We start from the raw sequence: 20,133 nt of genomic DNA on the forward strand, positions 1-20,133 counted from the left end.
CGCCCCTCACTGTACCGTGAATTGAAGCTATAGTTCTCGGCCACCAAGCCCTCGACTCACACTAACTTGACCGTTGCGGCGAGTGACGGATCGTTCTGTGACCAAGGCACATCAGTCACGCCGCTTTCTGTTACTCCGTTCGTCTTAGCTTCAGCCACAGCCTCCACAGTTGCCCACTCGTTGCATTCGATGTTGCATTCGTTACGTTTTGGTGACCGTGATATCCGGCATTGGATCAGATTCTTTGCTGCCTGCTGTCTGCCGCCCTCGCGCGAATCAGTAGACTCGGACTGAAATTCCCTGGATATTCTGGGTCTGAAGAGATGAGCCTGTCGTTGTGGGTCAGTCGTCCGACGTACACCAGTGAGCACGCATTGAAGAATTCAGGCTTACAATATTCTTCTTTCCTATGCAGTGCAGAGATCTCATCATTGTAACTTCTAGTCAGGCGCTTTCCTCCAGTTCGGCGTGCCGGGACCTGAGTATACCTTCCTCGCTGCCTAAGTCTGCATACATTGCCTTCCCAGAACCAAATACTATGACACAGGGGCATAGCGGCTACCAAAATGCCCGGTGGATGTCCACATCAAGGCCTTTTTGGCGGAAACGTGGTGCTAGAGACCTTCCTGTATGTAACGCAATCATCCATTCAACATCCCTGTGTAGCTTCTATTTCACTGAAGTTTGACGACCAGAAAGAGTCTGTTCCGTCTTGTCATGGTGTCTGCGTACACTTCATGTCATCTTATTTCTCAGACCGTGATACCCGGCATTGCTTAGGGACTGGCGCGAACAACATCGCCGCTGATTTCAGGGATGCTACGTGCAATCCGGCGGATAAACCCTTTACTACCATCTCACAAACATGATGGATAGGAGAACGGATCCATGATGCCGCAGTGTCCAGATATCCGTGTACAACCTTGTGGCATACCTAGTGGTCCGGGGGTCTTTCCAGATTCACGATTCTTCAAAGCTATGCTCGGTCCGGCTTGCGCAGCGACTTCACGAGCACCCTGTTCCAGGCTACTAGGAGCGTGGGTGGATTTTGGGGATGTGCTAATTGACGGCTTCCGAGGCAAGATCAGGTACCGCACCGAGGTCGTCATGTTTCGGTGTCCTTCCCCATCATGATTGTCATCACGGCATCTGGTGTCTATGTCCGCTATTCTTGCGCTCCGCTAGTATTAGCCTCTCACCAGGCCATTTAGATACAAGGGCGTCAGCTAATTGGTCGTGCCCTCGCGCACACCGTGATCGACACCGCAGTGCAGGCCGTGCAGACCTCGTCATACTCATATCCAGACAGTATAAGAAGGTCTTGCTGTCCTCACATGTTCACAACAGCCTGTGTCCCCACTCCCTCATGTATAAACTCATGACTTCCCTGCATATGCGGCGTGCCGCTACAATCGCTTTCGCAACTGCACTTTGGACTGGATCCGCTGGTAAGTACTCTCGTTGAACACTGCGTAGCGCGCCGCTAAGTGGAGCTTCATAGGCGCCGCATCTGTTCGCCACTGCTTCGGGAGAGAAGCAACTTCATTCGATGGACAATACATTGACGTCAACGTTAGCAACGTTGCTGTGGAGTGGTGGTATGCTCAGGCTGTCGCAGTCCCTGTTGGAGACAATCCTGCTGCCAACGTCGAAGTACTGTTTTACCAAGGTGTGTCAGGTTTCCATACGTTACTTGAAGACCTATCTCACGAGGATCATTTGTACCCAGGATATCCTATTCTTGAAGGTTCTCGAGACCCATCTGACCCCGAATATTACGTCACGATCAACGGCATCTTTGCCAATGGTACCGCCTTCAACTTTAATCTTCCTGCATCCACTGGCGCCGTGACCTCATGCGATGACGCTGTGCATGGTTCATGGGGCGAAGTCGGAAGTTTTCACGTTGACGAAGACCTATCATCCTTTACTGCGACAATATCCGCACCTGCTTTCGGAGTGTCGGGGACCATACAGCTGCAGTCAAACGCCGTGCACCACTTTGCCTGCAATAGCACCGTGGATGCCTATTTCGACTCAGCGATGTCCTCGGACTTGCAGCTTAATACTGCCGAGGAAATCCTATTCGAACAGCTTGGCTGGGCGACCACCATCCCGGGTGGCACAGCTCATGTGAACTTGAGCATCGACGGTACCGCCTTCGATATCATCGGCAACGGGTATCATGATGCCAACTGGTCTCCTGTACCGCTTAACGAGGTCGTCAGCAGCTGGTACTTCTTACAGGCGCAAGTCGGACCATTCGACATGTCGGGCATTCTCGCCGTTCCTCTTAACTCTACGCGAAATCTTAGCACGGGATACCTTTCCGAGTCGGGCGTCATCCTACAAAACCAGTGCAGCCTGGCCGGCTCCAGAACTACCGATTTCAGTAATATCACAACTTACGGATCGTACCATGACTCCACTTCCAATGTCACCTTGCCAACCGGCTTTATCCTCAGCTACATCACTGCAAACGGGGACGAGTACGCATTCAATTTGACATCGTTGGGACAGAATCCGGATGAGACCATCTATCATCGTTGGATCGGCACTGCCAGCGGTGGGGAAGTGGGGGGAGCACAGTACACGGGAACCACAGTCTTCGAATGGCTGAACCCGGGTTTGAATATCTACGATGCGTGATAGCTTTCTTCACTTACCTATCTCCCTTTCCACGTCCTGCCATTCGACACAATTTATAAACAGCTGGATGGATCGCGCATGGACTCGTTCAATAACATAATTTATTTGTTCTTCACTCTTCGCTCGCCCCTATAATCAGTCAATTGCTCGGAGCAGGTTGGAAATACTTCTTGGCATGAAACACCGCTGTCATGGCGGAGCAGTATAGATCGAAGGTGCGGCGTTCTCGGCTCGAAACTATGGGCGGCTTCTGGTACTAAATGTTGTTGCAGTCTGTCGACAACAGCACATGAAACGCTTGTGAGCTGTATACACGATGCTTGAGCTCGTACTCCCGACTCGACGCTATACTTGTTCAAGGGCGTAAGTACAGCTGCCATTTGCTCTGAGCTCGGCGCCGGAGAGTAACATAGGACTTGAGGAAACCCGAAGTCCAGTTCCGTAAAACACGTACGTAAACGGCTATGAAATGCCGGGTGTAAGTTGAAGAGGACATCTTTGATACAGGATCCGAGGCGTCGGAGACAACAATATTTGGAATAGCTCACATTTTAGTGAACTGGCCTCGGTAGCTCATCCTAAGGCGAGTAACTCGTATGCAGAATGGTTCTTACAGCTGTATTACAGCTGCTCTTTCGAGCGACCAGATCTTGTATGCTCTGCGCAGATGTTGCGTGCAACGCGGGCGATACGCTCGAACCTCTTGTGCGCTGTCCACGTCGTTCTATTGATAGTAAAATGAAACTTCCATGGTCCTGCAGTGTCTTATCTTCGCGGGTAATTATAGTTCTGTATGGGGTCTCAGGCGCTTGTACGGCAACGCAATGGATTGTAATTTGATCAAGGCGAGCGGACGTTGCCAAGCCGTACCCACCGGGCATCGGATGTCGCTGTAGCTGTCTCGACTACATGGGTAGTCCATGTCGCCGCCCGATCAGATCCCGCAGTCGCCGCCTTCTTTCGCTTCGGTGTGCACTATTTATGGCGCACACGTTTCCATCTGCATCATAGAACCGAGCCTACGTGCAGGTTTCGGTGTGGTGGCGCACGGTATAAATTATGCCGAGAACGCGCCACTGTGTCTGCAGAATGCAACTCGCTTTCCTCTCGGATTGAAGTTAGTTGACTGGGCCAGTACTCTTCCTTTCTTCATCATCATATCCGTTATGACTGCTATGTCTTTTCATATGGGGACTGCTGCGTCACTCGGCCCTCATACCATTCTGACCCTCACCAATGGTCCAGTGACCCCGGATGGTTTCACACGGGAGGCCGTACTTGTAAATGGGATTACCCCTGGACCTCCGATAACCGGCTGGAAGGTACGCTGATTCCTATATCTTGCTCTACTGGACTGAATATTCTGTAGGGCGATAACTTCCTGATCAATGTCGTAAACGAATTGCAGGATCCTTCGATGAACAAGACTAGCACTGTTGTAAGGTGCTCAATACGATTCGAGCTTGACGCTGCTAATGCAGATTGATGTAGCACTGGCATGGACTCTTCCAACATCACTCGAATGCGGAGGACGGAACGGCCTTTGTAACTCAGTGCCCGATTGCGTCTGGCAATTCCTTCTTGTATGACTTCGATGTTCCTGATCAAGCTGGTACGTGCACTTGACATTGCCGGATGCTTCAGTGCTAGACAACTGTTACAGGGACGTTCTGGTATCACAGTCACGAGACTTTGCAATACTGTGATGGTCTACGGGGTCCATTGATCGTCTATGACCCGGATGATCCGTATGCGGACTTGTACGATATAGATGACGGTCAATACTTTTGCTGTCTTACTCTGCCATACGCTAATCCTGGGGTCTGAATAGAGTCTACGATCATCACCCTCAATGACTGGTATCATGTACCTGCACTACAGGTCGCTTCCCCATCGTACGCCTTGTCGAGACTCATATGCTCTCTTTTATCTTGTCCTAACATCGTGCCCGCTAGGCTTGTGGACTCAATTCTCATCAATGGTCTGGGACGGCAAGCGAACGATACTACTTCTCCGTTGTCCGTCATAACTGTGACTCAAGAGAAACGGTAACTTCCTTTGATCAAACTTCGTATAGATCCTAACTTTCTTATTGCTTAGCTACCGATTCCGCCTCATTTCTATGTCTTGCGATGCTTACCTCAACTTCACCATCGACAACCACACCGTCACCGTCATCGAAGCTGACGGACAGAATACGAAACCATTGCCGGACATTGACTCCATTCAAATCTTCGCAGCACAACGCTATTCCCTCATTGTACGTCCATCTATCTACCTATGATCTGTCCGCTGGTGCTAAAGCTTCTATGTCGTTTACAGCTAGAGGCAAATCAGACCATTGGCAACTATTGGATTCGTGCAGTGGCTCCAAAGAAAGTGGATAATCAAGGAACGGCTATACCGCCACCTGGCATGGCGATCCTCCGCTACGTCGGTGCACCGGACGACGAGCCTAAAACTACAAGCCACACAAATCATCCACTGAACGAATCTGATCTCCGTGCATACGGTGATAAGCCCGTCGTAAGTATACGTGCCCATTGAAACAGCCGAGTGCTTTGATAGTCATCGATCACCCGTCCAGCCCGGAAAGCCCTATCCTGGTGGTGCAGACGTAAACATTCAACTTGACTTCGCAGAGGTATGTGTTTTTCATTTTCGTATTCTTCTCCACCCAATCAAATATACGCTTCTTCCAGACTGCTACAGGCCTGTACACTGTGAACAATGTCATCTTCATACCACCACCTGTTCCCGTTCTTCTCCAGATTATGCACGGCGACTTCTCCCCATGGGATTTGATGCCTACGGGCAGTGTGTATGGGTTACCCCCCAACAAGTCCGTTGAGATTTCGATGCCGGGTGGTGTAGGGAACTCGACACATCCTCTGCACTTGCATGGTGTAAGCAACTCTCATCTGATAGTGTGACAGCCCACGTAACCTCTGTGGCCGTAGCATACTTTCTCGGTTGTCAGGAGCGCGGGTCAGCTCTCACCCAACTATGACGACCCAGTTCGCCGTGATACGGTCAACATTGGTCTGCTTGGAGACAACGTGACGATCCGGTTCGATGTGCGCGCTCTCTCCAGGCTGTCAGGCTGCATCATCTGATCGCTATGTGTCATGACTCCGCAGACCAACAACCCTGGGCCCTGGTTCTTACATTGCCATATCGACTTCCACCTCTACCAAGGATTTGCTGTCGTCATGGCGGAGGACACATACGCGACACCGTTGGTGGACACGCCTCCTCGTAAGTACCCTTGGCGGCTGAAAGGACATTCCTCCGTTCTTAATTCCTCCACTCAGCGGAATGGGATGCGCTATGCCCCATATACAACTCGTTGCCTCTCTCAGATGACTAACTTTACGCTCGAATGTTATGTCCCCGAAGGGCATGGTGCCCGTGATGAGCCGCTTTGTTTAACGTTGTCAGCGAACTTGCTCGAGGTGTGATGGTACTGGTAAGCCGTAACTCTCAGACCATCGAGTTTCTCTATGGTGTTTGAGATCTGTCTACGGCGTTTGCGTTGATATGCTGAACCGTCTTTCTCAAAGCAAAGCAACGAACTTGAGTGTAAGCTTACCATTTTGGAAAGATTTAAGCTGCATTGGTGTTGAGTCCGTCTCCTGGTACGTGGCTGTTGACGCAACTAGCTCCATTGTATTTTACACTAGTACTTTATATTGTCGTGCACAAAAGACGTGGTCTAGTAACTCCTACTGGACGAATAGAACTTTGAATTGAGAGACGCATCACAACACGGTCACGTGTAGGACGCGCTGCAAGAACAAATAGGAACAAGCAGCGCGCGGTTGTCACGAGCGCCAGAGACACGTTAGATCTGGTCCACCGTCCTCCATCTCCGCACATTGTGAGTTTTCTATCCAGCACAAAGGCCCGACACTTTCTGTACTCGAGGCTTCGTGCATCCACTTCTCAGCGCAACCATCTACTCGACGGATCTGACTCGCACGCTTTGTACTGTCCACTCGTCACGTTCCTTTCAGCAGGATGCCTGCGCTCCAACGGTCCGAACAGGAAGAAGCGGATTTCATGAATAAACTTCTTCTAAGTGTTGATACCACTAACTCTGTGACTTCCTGTTCCAAGTCCGCAGCGAGACGTACAGGACAAACTGTGCCACACGGACCATCAACGGCGAAGACACCCTCTTTGTCTTCAGCGCCTTTACCAGAACATAGCACAGGCAATAGGTCTTCTTCAACTGAGCTGCGAACACCGACGAAGGAAGCTTCTGCAGAAGATGTCGATGTCGCACAGCTTCTCCAAGGCGCAGAAGACTGGGATTGGGATGACATGAACTCGGACTTTCTGAGTCCGAAGAAGGACTCGCCGAAGAAAACCGTAAGCTCATATATATATTAGCTTGTGTGAGGTTGCATCAATGATTTTTATAGGCAGCCACCAGCGGCCCGCCTCGGTACAACCCTGAGACGTGTACGCGATGTGTGGTCAAAGAGATATTTGAGGAATCTCCCCACAGTCCTTTCCAAAAAGTGCGTGCAGCTTTTCTGTTTCCAATATATTTAAAATGGCGTCCGCATTGTTAAAAAAAGATCGCGAAGTGTTCGTGCTTAGATCCGGTCAATTGTGTCGTGATGCCAAATGTGAAACCACGTCGCCTACAATACGGTTCAGTCTTTTTTTGAGCTCACAAGGAGTCTGGCATCACGATTATGTGCATATGTCATCGTGCGAATTCTTTTTCCAATGGCGTACCAATAAAGTGACATATTGAGCGCAGCGACTGTTTCGAGATATCCTTCGAACTTTCATGCCCCCACGTTGCTGTCTTAGCAACGAGGCGATGACCTTCATTATCACATTTTCGCAGTCAATTCTCAAGCTGTCTATTCGATTATTAAGAAGCTATCGCGCAGATACTCATCGTAGACACCGTGACCGATAATCAACGCCTCTCCGTAACTCTCAAGGATGACTGGGCAGATACAGACATTAGAACTGGTGAGCTTCTTGATACCTTGCCCATACCGGGTGGTTTATCAAGAATGTCGTAGGCGACATAATCAACATCATTGGCGATTTCACGGAATCCTCTGCTCAGCCCACACCCTCCATCACGATCAGCTCAAAGCAGAATCTACTCGTCCTACAACCAGACCTTCTAATCACAGCGACATCCCTCTCAACCGCCCCGCAATGTCGTCGCAAGCCATTGGTATCAAACCTTGTACGCGGCTCTGTCGACGTCACGCCGTCGCTGATATGGGGCAACTTGCTGCATGAGGTCATGCAAGCATGCCTCACTGAGGAGCGATGGGATCAGAAGTGGATTGAACAAACCATAGCGGAAATTGTCAGGAAGAATCTTGGAGAGCTCCTAAGGATCAACATTGGAGTGGAACAGGCAATCACCGAGGTCAAGGCAAGGGCGATAGGGCTGAGGTCCTTCTCGGAGAAGTATATCGCGCAGAAACCGAAGGTATGCGAAGCTGAACCGACTGTACGTATCTACTGAACAACTTTTGTTGACAGCCCGACGCACTTCTCACAAACACACGTGCCACTCAAGGTCAGACCTCCTTGTTGGCTATCTCACAGTTGCATGATATCGAAGAAGACATCTGGTCGCCGACATACGGAATCAAGGGGAAAGTCGATGCTTCCGTACAAGCCCTCATATCTGATAGCGATACCTCCTTGACCGACATCTTCGGACGAAGTGCAACGACACAAAGTTGGGTCATGCCATTCGAAATCAAAACCGGACGTCCGGGGGCTGGCATGGAGCACCGAGCGCAGACGATGTTGTACACCTTGCTCATGGCAGAGCGATATTGCTCCGAGGTGCCTAGCGGCCTGCTATACTATACACGAAGTGACGAAGTCGTCCGCGTCCCCGCTGTGAGGAATGAAGTACGGGCATTAATCGTGGCGCGCAACGAGATGGCAGCATACATGATGCGGAGAATACGCTTCCATACTGTCAAATCGGAATCAAAGGTCTCCGTAGAGGATGGAGCCGTTGCTGACGTTGAGGACACACGGGAAGTAGAGCCGTTCTTGCCTCCAACCATTGACGATTCGTGGCAGTGCGGGAAGTGCTACGCGCTAAACACCTGCATGTTGTATCGCAAGGTGCGCATACCGTTGATGAATGATAGATGTCAAGTGATTGATGCGTGTCACCAGGCCGTTGAGAACGTGGAAGACACAACCTCTCCTATCGCTGATATCTACGCTCTCAAGACGTCGCATCTTACCAAAGGACAATGCGCATTTTTCAAGCATTGGGAGGCATTGATTTCATTGGAAGAGCAGGACCTTGTTCGGTTCAAGAAGGAGCTATGGACCATGGGCGCAGAGGAACGCGAGAGGCACGGGCGCTGCTTTGCCAACATGACCCTTGATACAACTTATACGGTTCCATCTACCATCGCCGCGGCAAAGTCTCAGAAGGAAAGCAAGATCCACCGCTTCACCTATTGCTTCACAAAGAGTTCTTCTCTCTCTGGGTCGTTGCTCAACGGTCATATTAGCTGCGGCGATGCCATAACCATTTCAGTCGAGCCTGATCTTCTGGCGATTGCCCGAGGGTTCATCGTCGATCTCTCCCCTCACGAAGTAGTCGTCGGTGTGGACCATGAACTCAATTTGGACACGATCAGTGCTCGCCTGAGGAGTAAGAATGCGGCCCCAGAAAAAGTCGCATTCCGAATTGACAAAGACGAGCTCTTCGGCGGAATGGGCCGTATGCGAGATAATCTGGCTCAACTATTCTATTTGGATGGAGACACACGCAGATTGCAGCTCGTGGTCGATCTCATACCTCCTCGCTTTCATGTTCATGAACCTCCGCCCTCTCAAGAGATTCAGTCGTCGCTCATCGCACATCTCAACGACAGCCAGAAAGCTGCCATGACTAAGGTACTCACCGCGCAAGATTACGCTCTGATTCTTGGCATGCCTGGCACGGGCAAGACGACTGTCATTGCGGCGATCATCCGAAGCCTGGTCAGTATGGGCAAGACTGTACTGCTCGCATCGTATACCCATTCCGCTGTAGACACAATTCTGCTGAAGTTGAAAGACGTCGCGGACTTTGGGATATTGCGACTAGGCAATCTCGACAAGGTACAACTTTATCGATTGTGACTGTCGGTGATTGCTGAAGCACACTATGAGTGTATAGATTCATTCAGACGTGCATGACTTCACCCTCTCACGCAGAAGGACCGCCACCAGCTTAGAACAACTGGAGCATCAGATCATGGCTCCTCCTGTTGTCGCGACCACTTGCTTGTCAATCGATCAGTCAGTGTCCTTTTCTCCTTGCTCTCTTGGATACTGAGCTCCACCCAGCCCACTGTTCGCGAGACGGAAGTTTGACTACTGCATTATCGATGAAGCGTCCCAAATTACGTTGCCGGCATGCCTTGGCCCTCTGCGCTTTGCAGATAAGTTCGTTCTAGTCGGAGATCACTTCCAGTTGCCACCTCTCGTACGTCCCTTTCTTCAATTACACACGGATAGGTGGCTGAAAACCCGGTACGGGTAGGTACGAAATCGCGCCGCTCGCAAGGGGGGGTTGGATGTCTCGTTATTTAGGCGCCTCTCTGACGCTCATCCCAACGCTGTGGTGGATCTCACTGAACAGTATCGAATGAATGCGGACATCATGGCCTTGTCAAACAAACTCATCTACAGTGACCGGCTCCGTTGCGGCTCCGAAGCTGTGGCTACACGAAGTCTCGTGGTACCGAACCGTCCTTTCCTTCGTGGTCTTCATACAGCTTCTGGATTGCCATGTCAGCGTTCCAAAGGAGGCTGTTGGCTGAGCCGGTTGTTGGACGAAAGGTCAGTTTGATGGTATCGCAAAGTATATGCCGCGGAATGCTCACTATCACGCAGGTGTAAGGCTGTGTTTGTTGACACAGACGCCGTCCCTGCTCGTGACTCACCTGTCGGGGATCTCGTGGAGAATCAAGTCGAGGCCCGCTTAGTTTATCAGGTCGCTGAGTGCCTCATCGGCAGCGGAGTCACGGAGGATAAGATTGGCGTCCTATCGTTGTATCGTCAGCAGACCAAGCTACTGTCATACCTGTTGCAGGGGAGGCCAGGAGTGGAGATCTTGACCGCAGACAGGAGTCAAGGTCGCGACAAAGAGTGCATCTTGATCTCCATGGTACGCTCTAACGAAGATGGACAGGTACGTATGGCTTTGAAAATTCTAGGATCGATCTGACCGCGAAATAGGTTGGCGATTTGATGAAAGACTGGAGACGAATGAATGTCTCCCTCACTCGCGCGAGGTCCAAGTTGATCATCTTCGGCTCGAGACAGACTCTGCAAAACACGCCACTACTGCGGGAGTTTTTCGAGCTTATGGAGGAAAAGGCATGGATCCTGCGGTTACCTCCAAATGCACATGAGATGCATGCCTCGTCGTTTGTGGAGCAGCGGCCTAATAAACGCCCAGCAGAGGACTCATTATCGGACATTTCGTCCTCAGCGCAGAAGGAGAACACCGGCTCAAAACCATTGAAGAGAGGAAAGAGGCCTGCGGTTGGCGAGGGCATACTGAAGGGGCGGCCCATGCTGCGAGATCTCGTCAATGCCACACGGTAATCTCTGGTCTCATCGTTTTTGAATTCAATCCACGTTCTATCCTTATACAAGTTATGCCTGTATTTTATCAGTCGTTGGACTATGTAGGACAATGATCGCAGTACTGCGATAACATTACTAGAAGAGCAAAGTTGGTCGAGCATTCCAAGGGATCTTCGTAGTAACGATCGGTGATATCGATACGTGGTTCGGAGCAGGTCCCTTTCGTCAATTGAAACCTTCGAGTAATGGGATTCAGGCCTGGGACAATGAACGGCCCGCAGTCGGGTCTGTCTCCCTTTTTGCCGTATCAACCTCCGACATACAGTGCCAAACGAAGTGTAGCAGAATAGATCAGAAAGAGCAAAATGAGCAGAAAGGTCAGTGAAGCGCGTTCAATGCAGCTAGCAACACCGAAGCTCCTTTCCCAGATACTTCTTCAACCTTCCGCTCGACATCGTCCCCAAACCATCCCTTCAGCGTCTCCCTCTCCTCGCATTCTGCACCAGAAAGCTGTTCGCATAGCGCAGCTAGTACAAAAGCGCCCTCGCCGAGCGCCAAGGCTACCGTGGCATCCCGAGGGACAACCTGCACGAACTTTGTGGCGAATGTTTGTGCAGACCACAAGGGTGCAGCTTCGATGCTCTTTGAGCGCTGTGAGTAGTGCCCGCCTTGCAGGAGGGTTTTATACATCCGTGCGGTGTGTGGGAGCGAGATGGGATGAGGATTGGAGAGGTCGGTCGAAGGATATGGCGCTGAGAGCGCTTTTAGCAGTGTCTCTGATGCGGCCGTCTTATCTGTACAACACAACATATCAACGGTGAGACGCCGGCGGGAACAGGAGAATGCCGGATATACTGACCGCCTTCTGCGTACAGCATAACCTCGCAAATGACGAGGCTGCCACCGGGGTCTCGTGAGACCTCGACACCGTTCTCCACTATCCAGGACAAGAGCCCGTCGCTCGCGGCCCGCAGAATTTCAGCGGCGCGCAGCGCGTCGTCCTTCTTGCTCGTTCGTGTTCGGATCGCGTCTGTTTCTTCCATCAGGGCGATCTGGCGATCAGAACTTGGGGTCAACATCGAAATCGAATCACCAGAGATGCATAAGCTGATTGTGCTGACCTGTGCAGGTGTAAAGTGCCGTCGTGTTCGCGGAGCGACGAGGTATATGAGTGATCTTCGGCCTTGCGGTGCCTGGTAGAGGGTTTGTGCCGAGGCGGTTATATCGCTCACGAGCGACTTCACAGTCAGTTTTGTGTCACTATCCGGGGCATGACATTTCGCACTAATAGAAGAACAGGGACAGGCTCACTCGATGACGTCCAGGCATGTGAAGAGCACGAGTTGTGCTTCGTCGTCCGTGCACATCCGAATTACGTGTGGCTTAAGAACCTTAACAATTTGTTTCCGATCCTGTAGGTCACAAACGTTACAAAAAATGAGCGACAGATCCAATTATGTACATCTAGGAGCATACCTTTGCCGTGCCATGAGCGATGAACTCTCGCACAGAACGACTCCCGTCTTTAGTGTGCACCATTTCCGCGAGTACATCCTCGCAGCTTTGCCGCGATAGACGGAGTATAAGAGAGGAGATAACGAAAGCAAAGCCGCTATCCATACCTCTCAAAGATTTCTCTCCGGAGCTTCTCCTGCTCTGTCTCGTCTTCGAGCGTGTTCAACGCAGCGAGGTACTCCCAGAGCGCGCGATGGACGATTGCATGCGAGACTGCCCCCTTATCTGGGTTGTTGAAACTGTGCCATCACTTTAGGAGCAGGATAAGAGCTGATAATGTGACGCACTCACATAGTCACCAAGTTCTCCTTCAATGCTGACAACAGTCGCTTCCTCCTCTCACCCTCCACACCTTCTAATATACCCCTCAGACCCTTCTTCGATCGTTCTTGCTCCTCTGAGCTGCCCGCAGTGATCGTAAGCAGGCTCGCTTCCTTCCCGTAGAAATCGCGCAGTAGCAGCGACCGCTCGTACGCGTTCGTGTACAGTTCAAATGCGTCTGCAAGCACGCTTGATGCTTCTCTGTGAAGAAGCAGCCGCAGGACGTGACCCTGAAATTCGCGGAGGATCGAAGCACGGTGTGAAGGGCAAAAGCGGATAACCTTCATTACAAGGAACTGCAGGCCGCTCGACGATCAGGATCTGGTAGACGTAAAGCACACACAGCTAATAGCTCACCTTGGAATACCTACTCTGCACAAGTTCTTTGTACTTCCCCTTAAGCTCCACTGCGACCTCATTCCGCTCCTTTGCCCTGCCATACTTCATCACCGTCTGTACAATCCGGCTCGCATCGTGCTTCAAGACGATATCGTTCACGTTGTCTCGGATCACATTCATCAACGCTTTGATGTGCTGCTCGCGCTCTGCCTTTGGGATATCCTTCCGGTGGGCAAGTTGCCATATCCGCTTGGCTTCTGTGAGAAGGACGGAATGAGGCTTGACAGCGCGACGCTGCTCTAAAAGAGCCCTCTGCGCTTTGTGAGATTCGCGGGCCGCTGTGAACACGTGTTATAGTCCCGACCGCTTCCAAGCGATGCGGGTCACATCATACCGTTTGGATCTTTTGTCGACACGGTGTGGTCCTGTCTCTCCTCGTCAGGCTCTTCAGGCTCCTCATCAGACCCTTCGTCGGTACGTTCCTCGTTCGACCCGTCCAAGTCGCTATCCTCCTCTTTCACAGGTCGTGTGATGGGCTTGCTGCGTTTCTTGAGCTTTTCTGCCGATCTGGATGATTGAGGCGGCTCGGTGTGAAGCTTCTTTAACTTCGGCCCAGCTTGCGACACTGCAGGCCGTTTCTTCGACGTTTTTACAGCCGTGACCATCGCAGATTGTACGGGGAGACTACTTTGTAGCAATGACCGGAGACAGCCAGAAAGTCGGCTTGAGTCGAGAAAAGTTTCAAAAGCGATATTAATGTGCAAGAGCTCCACGTGCAGCATTGATCGCGGATCGAGATAATGATTCTACCAAACGCCGGAAATAATAACCAAGCACATGCCACAGTGAGCTTTGTCGCAATATCTGAACGGCCAAGACAGCTATTGCATGCAACAGGCTTTCATGTTTCTTCCATCGACCTATGATGGTCTCACCACCAGTTCGTCAGGAAAAACTCAAATCCGGCTTATGAAGCTTTTATGGTCAGAAAAGACAGTAAGTTTCAGGACCTCATTGTTTTGAACTTTTATCCAGTTGCAAGCTTCTCATTGTGTGCTTATTGGCATGCACAAGCCAAATCAGTGAGAACAAGTCAAAAAGCAGGTTCTCGAGCCACAAGTCGATTCGAGGTTTCCCGATGTTGCAATTTGCAAAGATGAAAGGCTGCCGAGTCACCCAACGTTGTATGTGGGATAAATAAAGGATTCCTGGAAGGCGAAGGCAAGCAGGTGTGATACATTCTGAGGTCCCCACATACACGTATTTTTGTAACAGATTTCCTCTATAATTCAGTACGGTCAATTGAGCGCTGCAGAGCTATTCATACAAGCAATTTAGTGAGAGATTCTCCGTGTGGCAATTAAAGATTGAAGGAGCTTCACTCGGTAATATCACCTAGATATTGACGTGGGTTCTTGGGTCGCAAAAAAATAGAAGGTAGTGGATATGAGAGAATTTTGAGTTCCGCTATCCCTTTAAGGCCTGACACAAAGATTTAGCATGTGCATATCCATTGAGAGTAACCGATTGCAGCACACTCTGTGAAAAAATTATGTGCGTACTCGTAAAGTCTCCTAAGAGCGCTCCTTGGACGCCCAAGTCGCTGCTGGCACCGTGTATGCTGTTCTTCGCATCGCAGACGTTGCATTGCGTCAGTAGTGGGCGGTTGAGTTCGAAGGATAGCTTCCAGATGTGCAGCCGTAAAAAACGTGCGAGGATCTGTATACCAGGCACCGCATGTCCGACGCGATAGCGTAATATGTGATCGAGACCAGCTCAAAGTTGTGCTTACTTTCGTGGGCCGGCTCGGCTCATCCACAAGGCTCCATTCCTCTCGATGAAACACTGTCAAGGGCTTTGGAGCAATCAAGGCACAGCAGTAACGGCGGGCGTGTACGTTATCATCGCAGCGCAAAAGTGACTCTCCGGCGGTCATCTTGCACTTAAGGTGAGAGCATATGCTCTGGAGTTCGCTAACGCTCGTTCGAGCGCAATGTTCGTGATTGTGGCTGGCGCGATACCGTTTTGAAGGGGAACATCAGTGCGTCAAAAGAGGCGAAGAAAGGTCTGGAACGAGTTATCAATGTGTAACGGCCGGAGAAACATGGAAACCGTGACCAGCGTCCAACTCGGCGTCCGATGACGGCGGCTGATGGCGATGCGGCTACGCGCACGCCGGCACGAAAATGCCGCTCGTCGCGACAAATAACTGCGATACAGAGATGACACTGCACCGGAGCAAGGAGTGGGCCCGCCCGACGGACGGGTCTAGTGACTTGTTCGATCGTTGTAAGAACACAGCAGTACAGCTGAGGCACGCAGAGCAGCATAGCTGGACCATCTGGGTGCACACGCGGACATTCGTATCCCATCCAATCAACGAGAGACTGACGCTAACATTGAGAAGCCTGTATCGCTTGCACAGCTTGCGCTGCAGAAGCTGCATTAGCGCTCGTTCAGCTGTTGCTCGATCCATTCGCTGCAGTGGCCTCGATAATGCAGCCTTGAGCTAAAGAGTCACCATCAGAAGCGGAAAGATAAAGTTTACACTAGAACGGACCGGGGTATAGTAAGACACGACATACAAGCCTGCGTTCGTCCTCGCAACCGTCAGCAGATGCCAAACGTGCTTGATATCGCGGCCATCCCGATAACTTCAGACATGGAGCGTAAACTCTACGTCGCAGGATTGGAGGCCTGCAGCTAGAGCGACGGCGTAGACTGATATTTGACGTACCGATCCTTCAAACCCGGGGAGGGCAGTATTAGCGGCGATTGAAGGGGGAGTAATTACATTGAAAGGAGTTTGGTGTGGCTTTCATCACAATTGTCACAGTGGTTCGTACTGAAGCATACGGTGGGCCGGTGGCCCTCGATAGTTTCGATGAGAACTCCTGCCTGACCTGAGTAAGTCCGGTTACAGGAAAATACAAATTCATTCAAGCTTATTTGGCATGTGCGGGCGTAACTGTCCGTGCGATGTGGATGAGGGTCCATTAGCTCATATCGCCAGCCAGGACAGGGAATTTTTGGCATTGGTGGTGACTGTGCGGGTGGCACCCGCCTAACTGCACCGCGTCCGCGTGGGCTCAGAATAGACGATGGCAGGCCGCCCGCGCTTGTGGCTGAGAGCGCTTGTGGCTGAATGGACTGGCCCGGCGCGATGATACATTTCTATCCAGGACTGCCTATGGGCGCGAGCTATGCAGGTGCACGTACCATCGTCACACCTCTCACGTCTCAAAACTACAGCTGCACCGAAACATCGCAATTGTCAGAAAGCCAATGTCACGGGCGGGTCACCACAAACCCGCACATATGGCGCGGAAGGAGTAGGACTTGCGTTGGTAATGTTCATCATAGTGGTCAACGACGAGAGCCAGTTGGATTCGATCTGGGATCGTTACTCAGGTGGGCGACATCAAAATAAAGAAATGACGGCCTGAGCATTGTAGGCAGATACTGGAATTATGTTACTCTGTACCATGAAACTTCGTGAGTTTTCCCAGGCTTTAAGTTAGACTTTTGACTCACTGCTACGCTCACGGCTTTGCGGACCCCGGCGAAGGTTGACAGATCCGGCCTAATGGCGGCTGTGGCTGTTGCTGCGAGCTCGGCACTAGAGAGCTATACAGCCATGACTCTGAAGAGTCAACTCGCGGTGCTCTGTAATGTTCAAAACAAATACACGATACATGCTCCATAACAAGCACAGCAGGACCCGGACATTGTCACTCTCCAACGACGCTGATGTCAGTGGCTCGTCGGGCAAGCAGATCGTATGCAGAGGTGCTGTCACAGCCGTCCCCTCCAGCGGCCGTGTCCCGCATGTGCCGTAACGCTGTTGCGCCAGTACGATGCGGTGCCCGTTCTGTGCGTTGCATTATCATTATTGCATCTTGCAAACCTTCTGCGGCGCTCTTCTGCGACGTCGGATAACCTCGTGGACGACAGAGGGTGACAGACTACACTAAAAATGCGATGCCAGAACGCGTGAGCTAGACCGAGCTGTCTCAACTAAATTTGTGCCATGTCGTCGCCCGTACATGTGCTCTCCGTCGCCGCCTTGTTTCATCGTCGCCGTGCGATGATTGCGGCGCATCCATGGCCAACGACCTGACAGATCCCGAAAGACTTGCTGTTCGGTGCTGCACTACATAAACCCTGCTGAGCACCTCGCCATGTCTGCAGAGCTCACCGCAGTCCTCTCTCGGATTTAGTCACACCAGACTGAATACTTTCCTTGAGATGGCTTCCTTCATACTGACATCCGCTTTTACTGCTATATCTCTTTATATTGGAACCGCTGCATCCCTGGGCCCCGTTACCAGCCTAACCCTCACAAACGGTCCAGTGACCCCGGATGGATTTACACGGGAGGCCGTGCTCGTTAACGGAGTAACCCCTGGACCTCCCATTACAGGGTACAAGGTATGCCGCTTCCGTGCCTTGCTCTGACGTTACTCACCATAGGGCAGGGCGATAATTTCCAAATCAATGTCCAAAATGAATTGCAAGACCATTCGATGAACAGGACCACCACTGTTGTAAGACAGGTCAATGCAATCTATGATACATATGATTAACGGAAAGTGATGTAGCACTGGCATGGTCTCTTCCAACACCACACGAACTGGGCTGATGGAACGGCTTTTGTGACTCAATGCCCAATTGCGTCTCATAATTCCTTCTTGTATGACTTCAACGTCCCGGATCAGGCTGGTACGTATATCTCATACATTTTGGATGCTCTGGTGCTGATTCTCTACTACAGGGACGTTCTGGTATCATAGTCACGAGTCTTATCAATATTGCGATGGTCTGCGTGGCCCATTTATCGTCTATGACCCAGATGATCCGTATGCGGACCTATACGATGTGGATAACGGTCAGTGCCTCAATTGGTGTACACCGCTACCCGCTAATTTTGGAGCTCGAACAGAGTCCACCATCATCACTCTCACTGACTGGTACCATATTCCTACTGCTCAAGTCCCTATCCCATCGTATGTCTCATTGAGACTCATGAGCCCGTCGTTGTTTCTTACTAATGTTCTCTTCATCAGAAACTCGGAAGCGGTTCTCATTAATGGTCTGGGACGGCAAGCGAACGATACTACTTCTCCGCTGTCTGTTATCACCGTGACCCAGGGGAAACGGTAAGTCGTGCAGATCAAACAATATGTAGAATCTAACTCTCTCCTTGCTTAGCTACCGGTTCCGGCTGATTTCTATGGCTTGCGAAGCCTATTTCAACTTCAGCATCGACAATCATACTGTCACCATTATCGAGGCTGACGGACAGAGCACGCAACCGTTGCCAGGTATCGATTCCATTGAGATTTTCGCGGCGCAACGCTACTCGTTCATTGTATGTCCAGAATCATCGTGAACTTGGCTGCTGATGCTAGAGCTTCGATTTCGTTTCACAGCTGGAGGCAAATCAGACAATCGGCAACTACTGGATCCGCGCTTCTCCTGAGAATGTGGCTGTAGGTACGACTCCACTGCCACCGCCACCGGGCATGGCCATCCTCCGATACGTCGGCGCCCCCGACGAGGAACCCACAACCATCAGCTTCACAAATCATCCGCTCAACGAGTCTGACCTGCGTGCATATGGCAATCACCCTGTTGTAAGTTATACATCGAGGCAACTGACCGCCTTGGTAGCTACTGACGGTTCATCCAGCCTGGAGAGCCCTACCCTGGTGGTGCCGATGTGAACATCAATCTTGATTTCTTTTTCAACTTTGTGAGTGTCTTTCGTGGCGGTGCTATTGGTCATCAAACTGAATTAGTAATCGTTTCCAGACCGATGGTTTGTTCTACGTAAATAACCACACTTTCCAGAGTCCTTCAGTTCCCGTCCTCCTGCAAATTCTGCACGGAGACTACTCACCATGGGATCTAATGCCGGAGGGCAGTATATACGGCTTGCCTCCCAACAAGTCTGTCGAGATTTCGATGCCAGGTGGTGTAATAGGCGGTCCACATCCTCTGCACCTGCACGGTGTAAGTAATCCTCTCTCACAATACGATGACCAACTCTTACTCGGTGCCCGTAGCATTCTTTCTCGGTCGTCAGGAGCGCGGGTCAGCTCACCCCCAATTATGACAACCCAGTTATCCGTGATACGGTCAGCATCGGTCTGGCTGGAGACAACGTGACGATCCGATTCGATGTACGTGCTCTCTCTAGACTAACACAGGCTGCACCGTCTGATCGCCTTGTCTCTGCAGACCAACAATCCTGGGCCGTGGTTCTTGCATTGCCACATTGATTTCCATCTCAACACCGGCTTTGCTGTCGTCATGGCAGAGGACACGTACGCGACACCGTACGTGGATGCGCCTCCTCGTAAGTATTCGTGACAATTCAACGAAGATTCTCCCTGGTGCTGATTCATCTGTTCAGTGGAATGGGATGCTCTATGCCCGATCTTCGACGCTTTGCCCATCTCGGATCATTAGCGGGCTCGCATTTTATCGGTTGCGGACGTGGCTCGAGTTTACAGCGCCTCTGCGAACTGGCAAGGGATGCAATGAGGTTATTGACCTGCAATCATTCGACCCTCCGCTCAATGAGCGTAGTAATATATCCATTTGTAATGCTTACAATATTGAATCATACACATTCCATCAGAGCGAGATGACTCGTCGGCGCGCTTCTCATAAGTAATTCCGCCGGCATCGTATGGATAACGT

The 20,133-nt window shown here is 51.0% G+C and overlaps 6 protein-coding genes across 6 annotated transcripts; 5 read left to right on the forward strand and 1 right to left on the reverse strand.

The window, feature by feature from the left end:
• Window positions 1–162: 162 nt before the first annotated feature.
• LAESUDRAFT_575813 (uncharacterized protein) lies at window positions 163–1,548 on the forward strand. Its single transcript, XM_040903017.1, has 3 exons — window positions 163–628; window positions 1,212–1,448; window positions 1,502–1,548. The coding sequence occupies exons 1-2, from the start codon at window positions 410–412 to the stop codon at window positions 1,380–1,382; spliced, it is 390 nt and encodes a 129-aa protein (XP_040757812.1). The 5' UTR covers window positions 163–409; the 3' UTR covers window positions 1,383–1,448; window positions 1,502–1,548.
• Window positions 1,379–2,649, forward strand: LAESUDRAFT_764941 (uncharacterized protein; the record flags this gene model as incomplete). Its single annotated transcript, XM_040913546.1, has 3 exons — window positions 1,379–1,448; window positions 1,502–1,669; window positions 1,730–2,649. 3 exons carry the CDS (start codon window positions 1,379–1,381, stop codon window positions 2,647–2,649), a joined length of 1,158 nt encoding a protein of 385 aa, XP_040757813.1.
• A 1,095-nt stretch (window positions 2,650–3,744) lies between these two features.
• On the forward strand, window positions 3,745–6,335 carry LAESUDRAFT_732618 (multicopper oxidase). Its single transcript, XM_040910274.1, has 14 exons — window positions 3,745–3,971; window positions 4,019–4,087; window positions 4,141–4,261; window positions 4,313–4,426; window positions 4,481–4,544; window positions 4,605–4,697; window positions 4,750–4,909; window positions 4,972–5,175; window positions 5,237–5,293; window positions 5,352–5,555; window positions 5,610–5,726; window positions 5,790–5,907; window positions 5,964–6,118; window positions 6,213–6,335. The coding sequence occupies exons 1-13, from the start codon at window positions 3,816–3,818 to the stop codon at window positions 6,017–6,019; spliced, it is 1,533 nt and encodes a 510-aa protein (XP_040757814.1). The 5' UTR covers window positions 3,745–3,815; the 3' UTR covers window positions 6,020–6,118; window positions 6,213–6,335.
• Window positions 6,336–6,669: 334 nt separating this feature from the next.
• LAESUDRAFT_666935 (Dna2-domain-containing protein) lies at window positions 6,670–11,268 on the forward strand (the record flags this gene model as incomplete). The annotated part of the gene is made up of 10 exons (XM_040905279.1): window positions 6,670–7,023; window positions 7,077–7,175; window positions 7,560–7,644; window positions 7,698–8,122; window positions 8,176–8,778; window positions 8,833–9,774; window positions 9,833–9,958; window positions 10,199–10,497; window positions 10,552–10,849; window positions 10,897–11,268. 10 exons carry the CDS (start codon window positions 6,670–6,672, stop codon window positions 11,266–11,268), a joined length of 3,603 nt encoding a protein of 1,200 aa, XP_040757815.1.
• A 360-nt stretch (window positions 11,269–11,628) lies between these two features.
• Window positions 11,629–14,090, reverse strand: LAESUDRAFT_666912 (ARM repeat-containing protein; the record flags this gene model as incomplete). The annotated part of the gene is made up of 9 exons (XM_040905277.1): window positions 11,629–12,044; window positions 12,110–12,302; window positions 12,372–12,510; window positions 12,562–12,662; window positions 12,727–12,811; window positions 12,873–13,004; window positions 13,057–13,382; window positions 13,444–13,763; window positions 13,820–14,090. The coding sequence occupies 9 exons, from the start codon at window positions 14,088–14,090 to the stop codon at window positions 11,629–11,631; spliced, it is 1,983 nt and encodes a 660-aa protein (XP_040757816.1).
• A 3,583-nt stretch (window positions 14,091–17,673) lies between these two features.
• Window positions 17,674–20,073, forward strand: LAESUDRAFT_753361 (multicopper oxidase; the record flags this gene model as incomplete). The annotated part of the gene is made up of 13 exons (XM_040911770.1): window positions 17,674–17,856; window positions 17,904–17,972; window positions 18,027–18,147; window positions 18,200–18,313; window positions 18,368–18,431; window positions 18,492–18,584; window positions 18,637–18,796; window positions 18,858–19,061; window positions 19,118–19,180; window positions 19,240–19,440; window positions 19,494–19,610; window positions 19,669–19,786; window positions 19,844–20,073. 13 exons carry the CDS (start codon window positions 17,674–17,676, stop codon window positions 19,897–19,899), a joined length of 1,563 nt encoding a protein of 520 aa, XP_040757817.1. The 3' UTR covers window positions 19,900–20,073.
• Between the last annotated feature and the right edge of the window lie 60 nt (window positions 20,074–20,133).

Source organism: Laetiporus sulphureus, assembly GCF_001632365.1.
Source record: "Laetiporus sulphureus 93-53 unplaced genomic scaffold LAESUscaffold_94, whole genome shotgun sequence".
NCBI lineage: Eukaryota > Fungi > Basidiomycota > Agaricomycetes > Polyporales > Laetiporaceae > Laetiporus > Laetiporus sulphureus.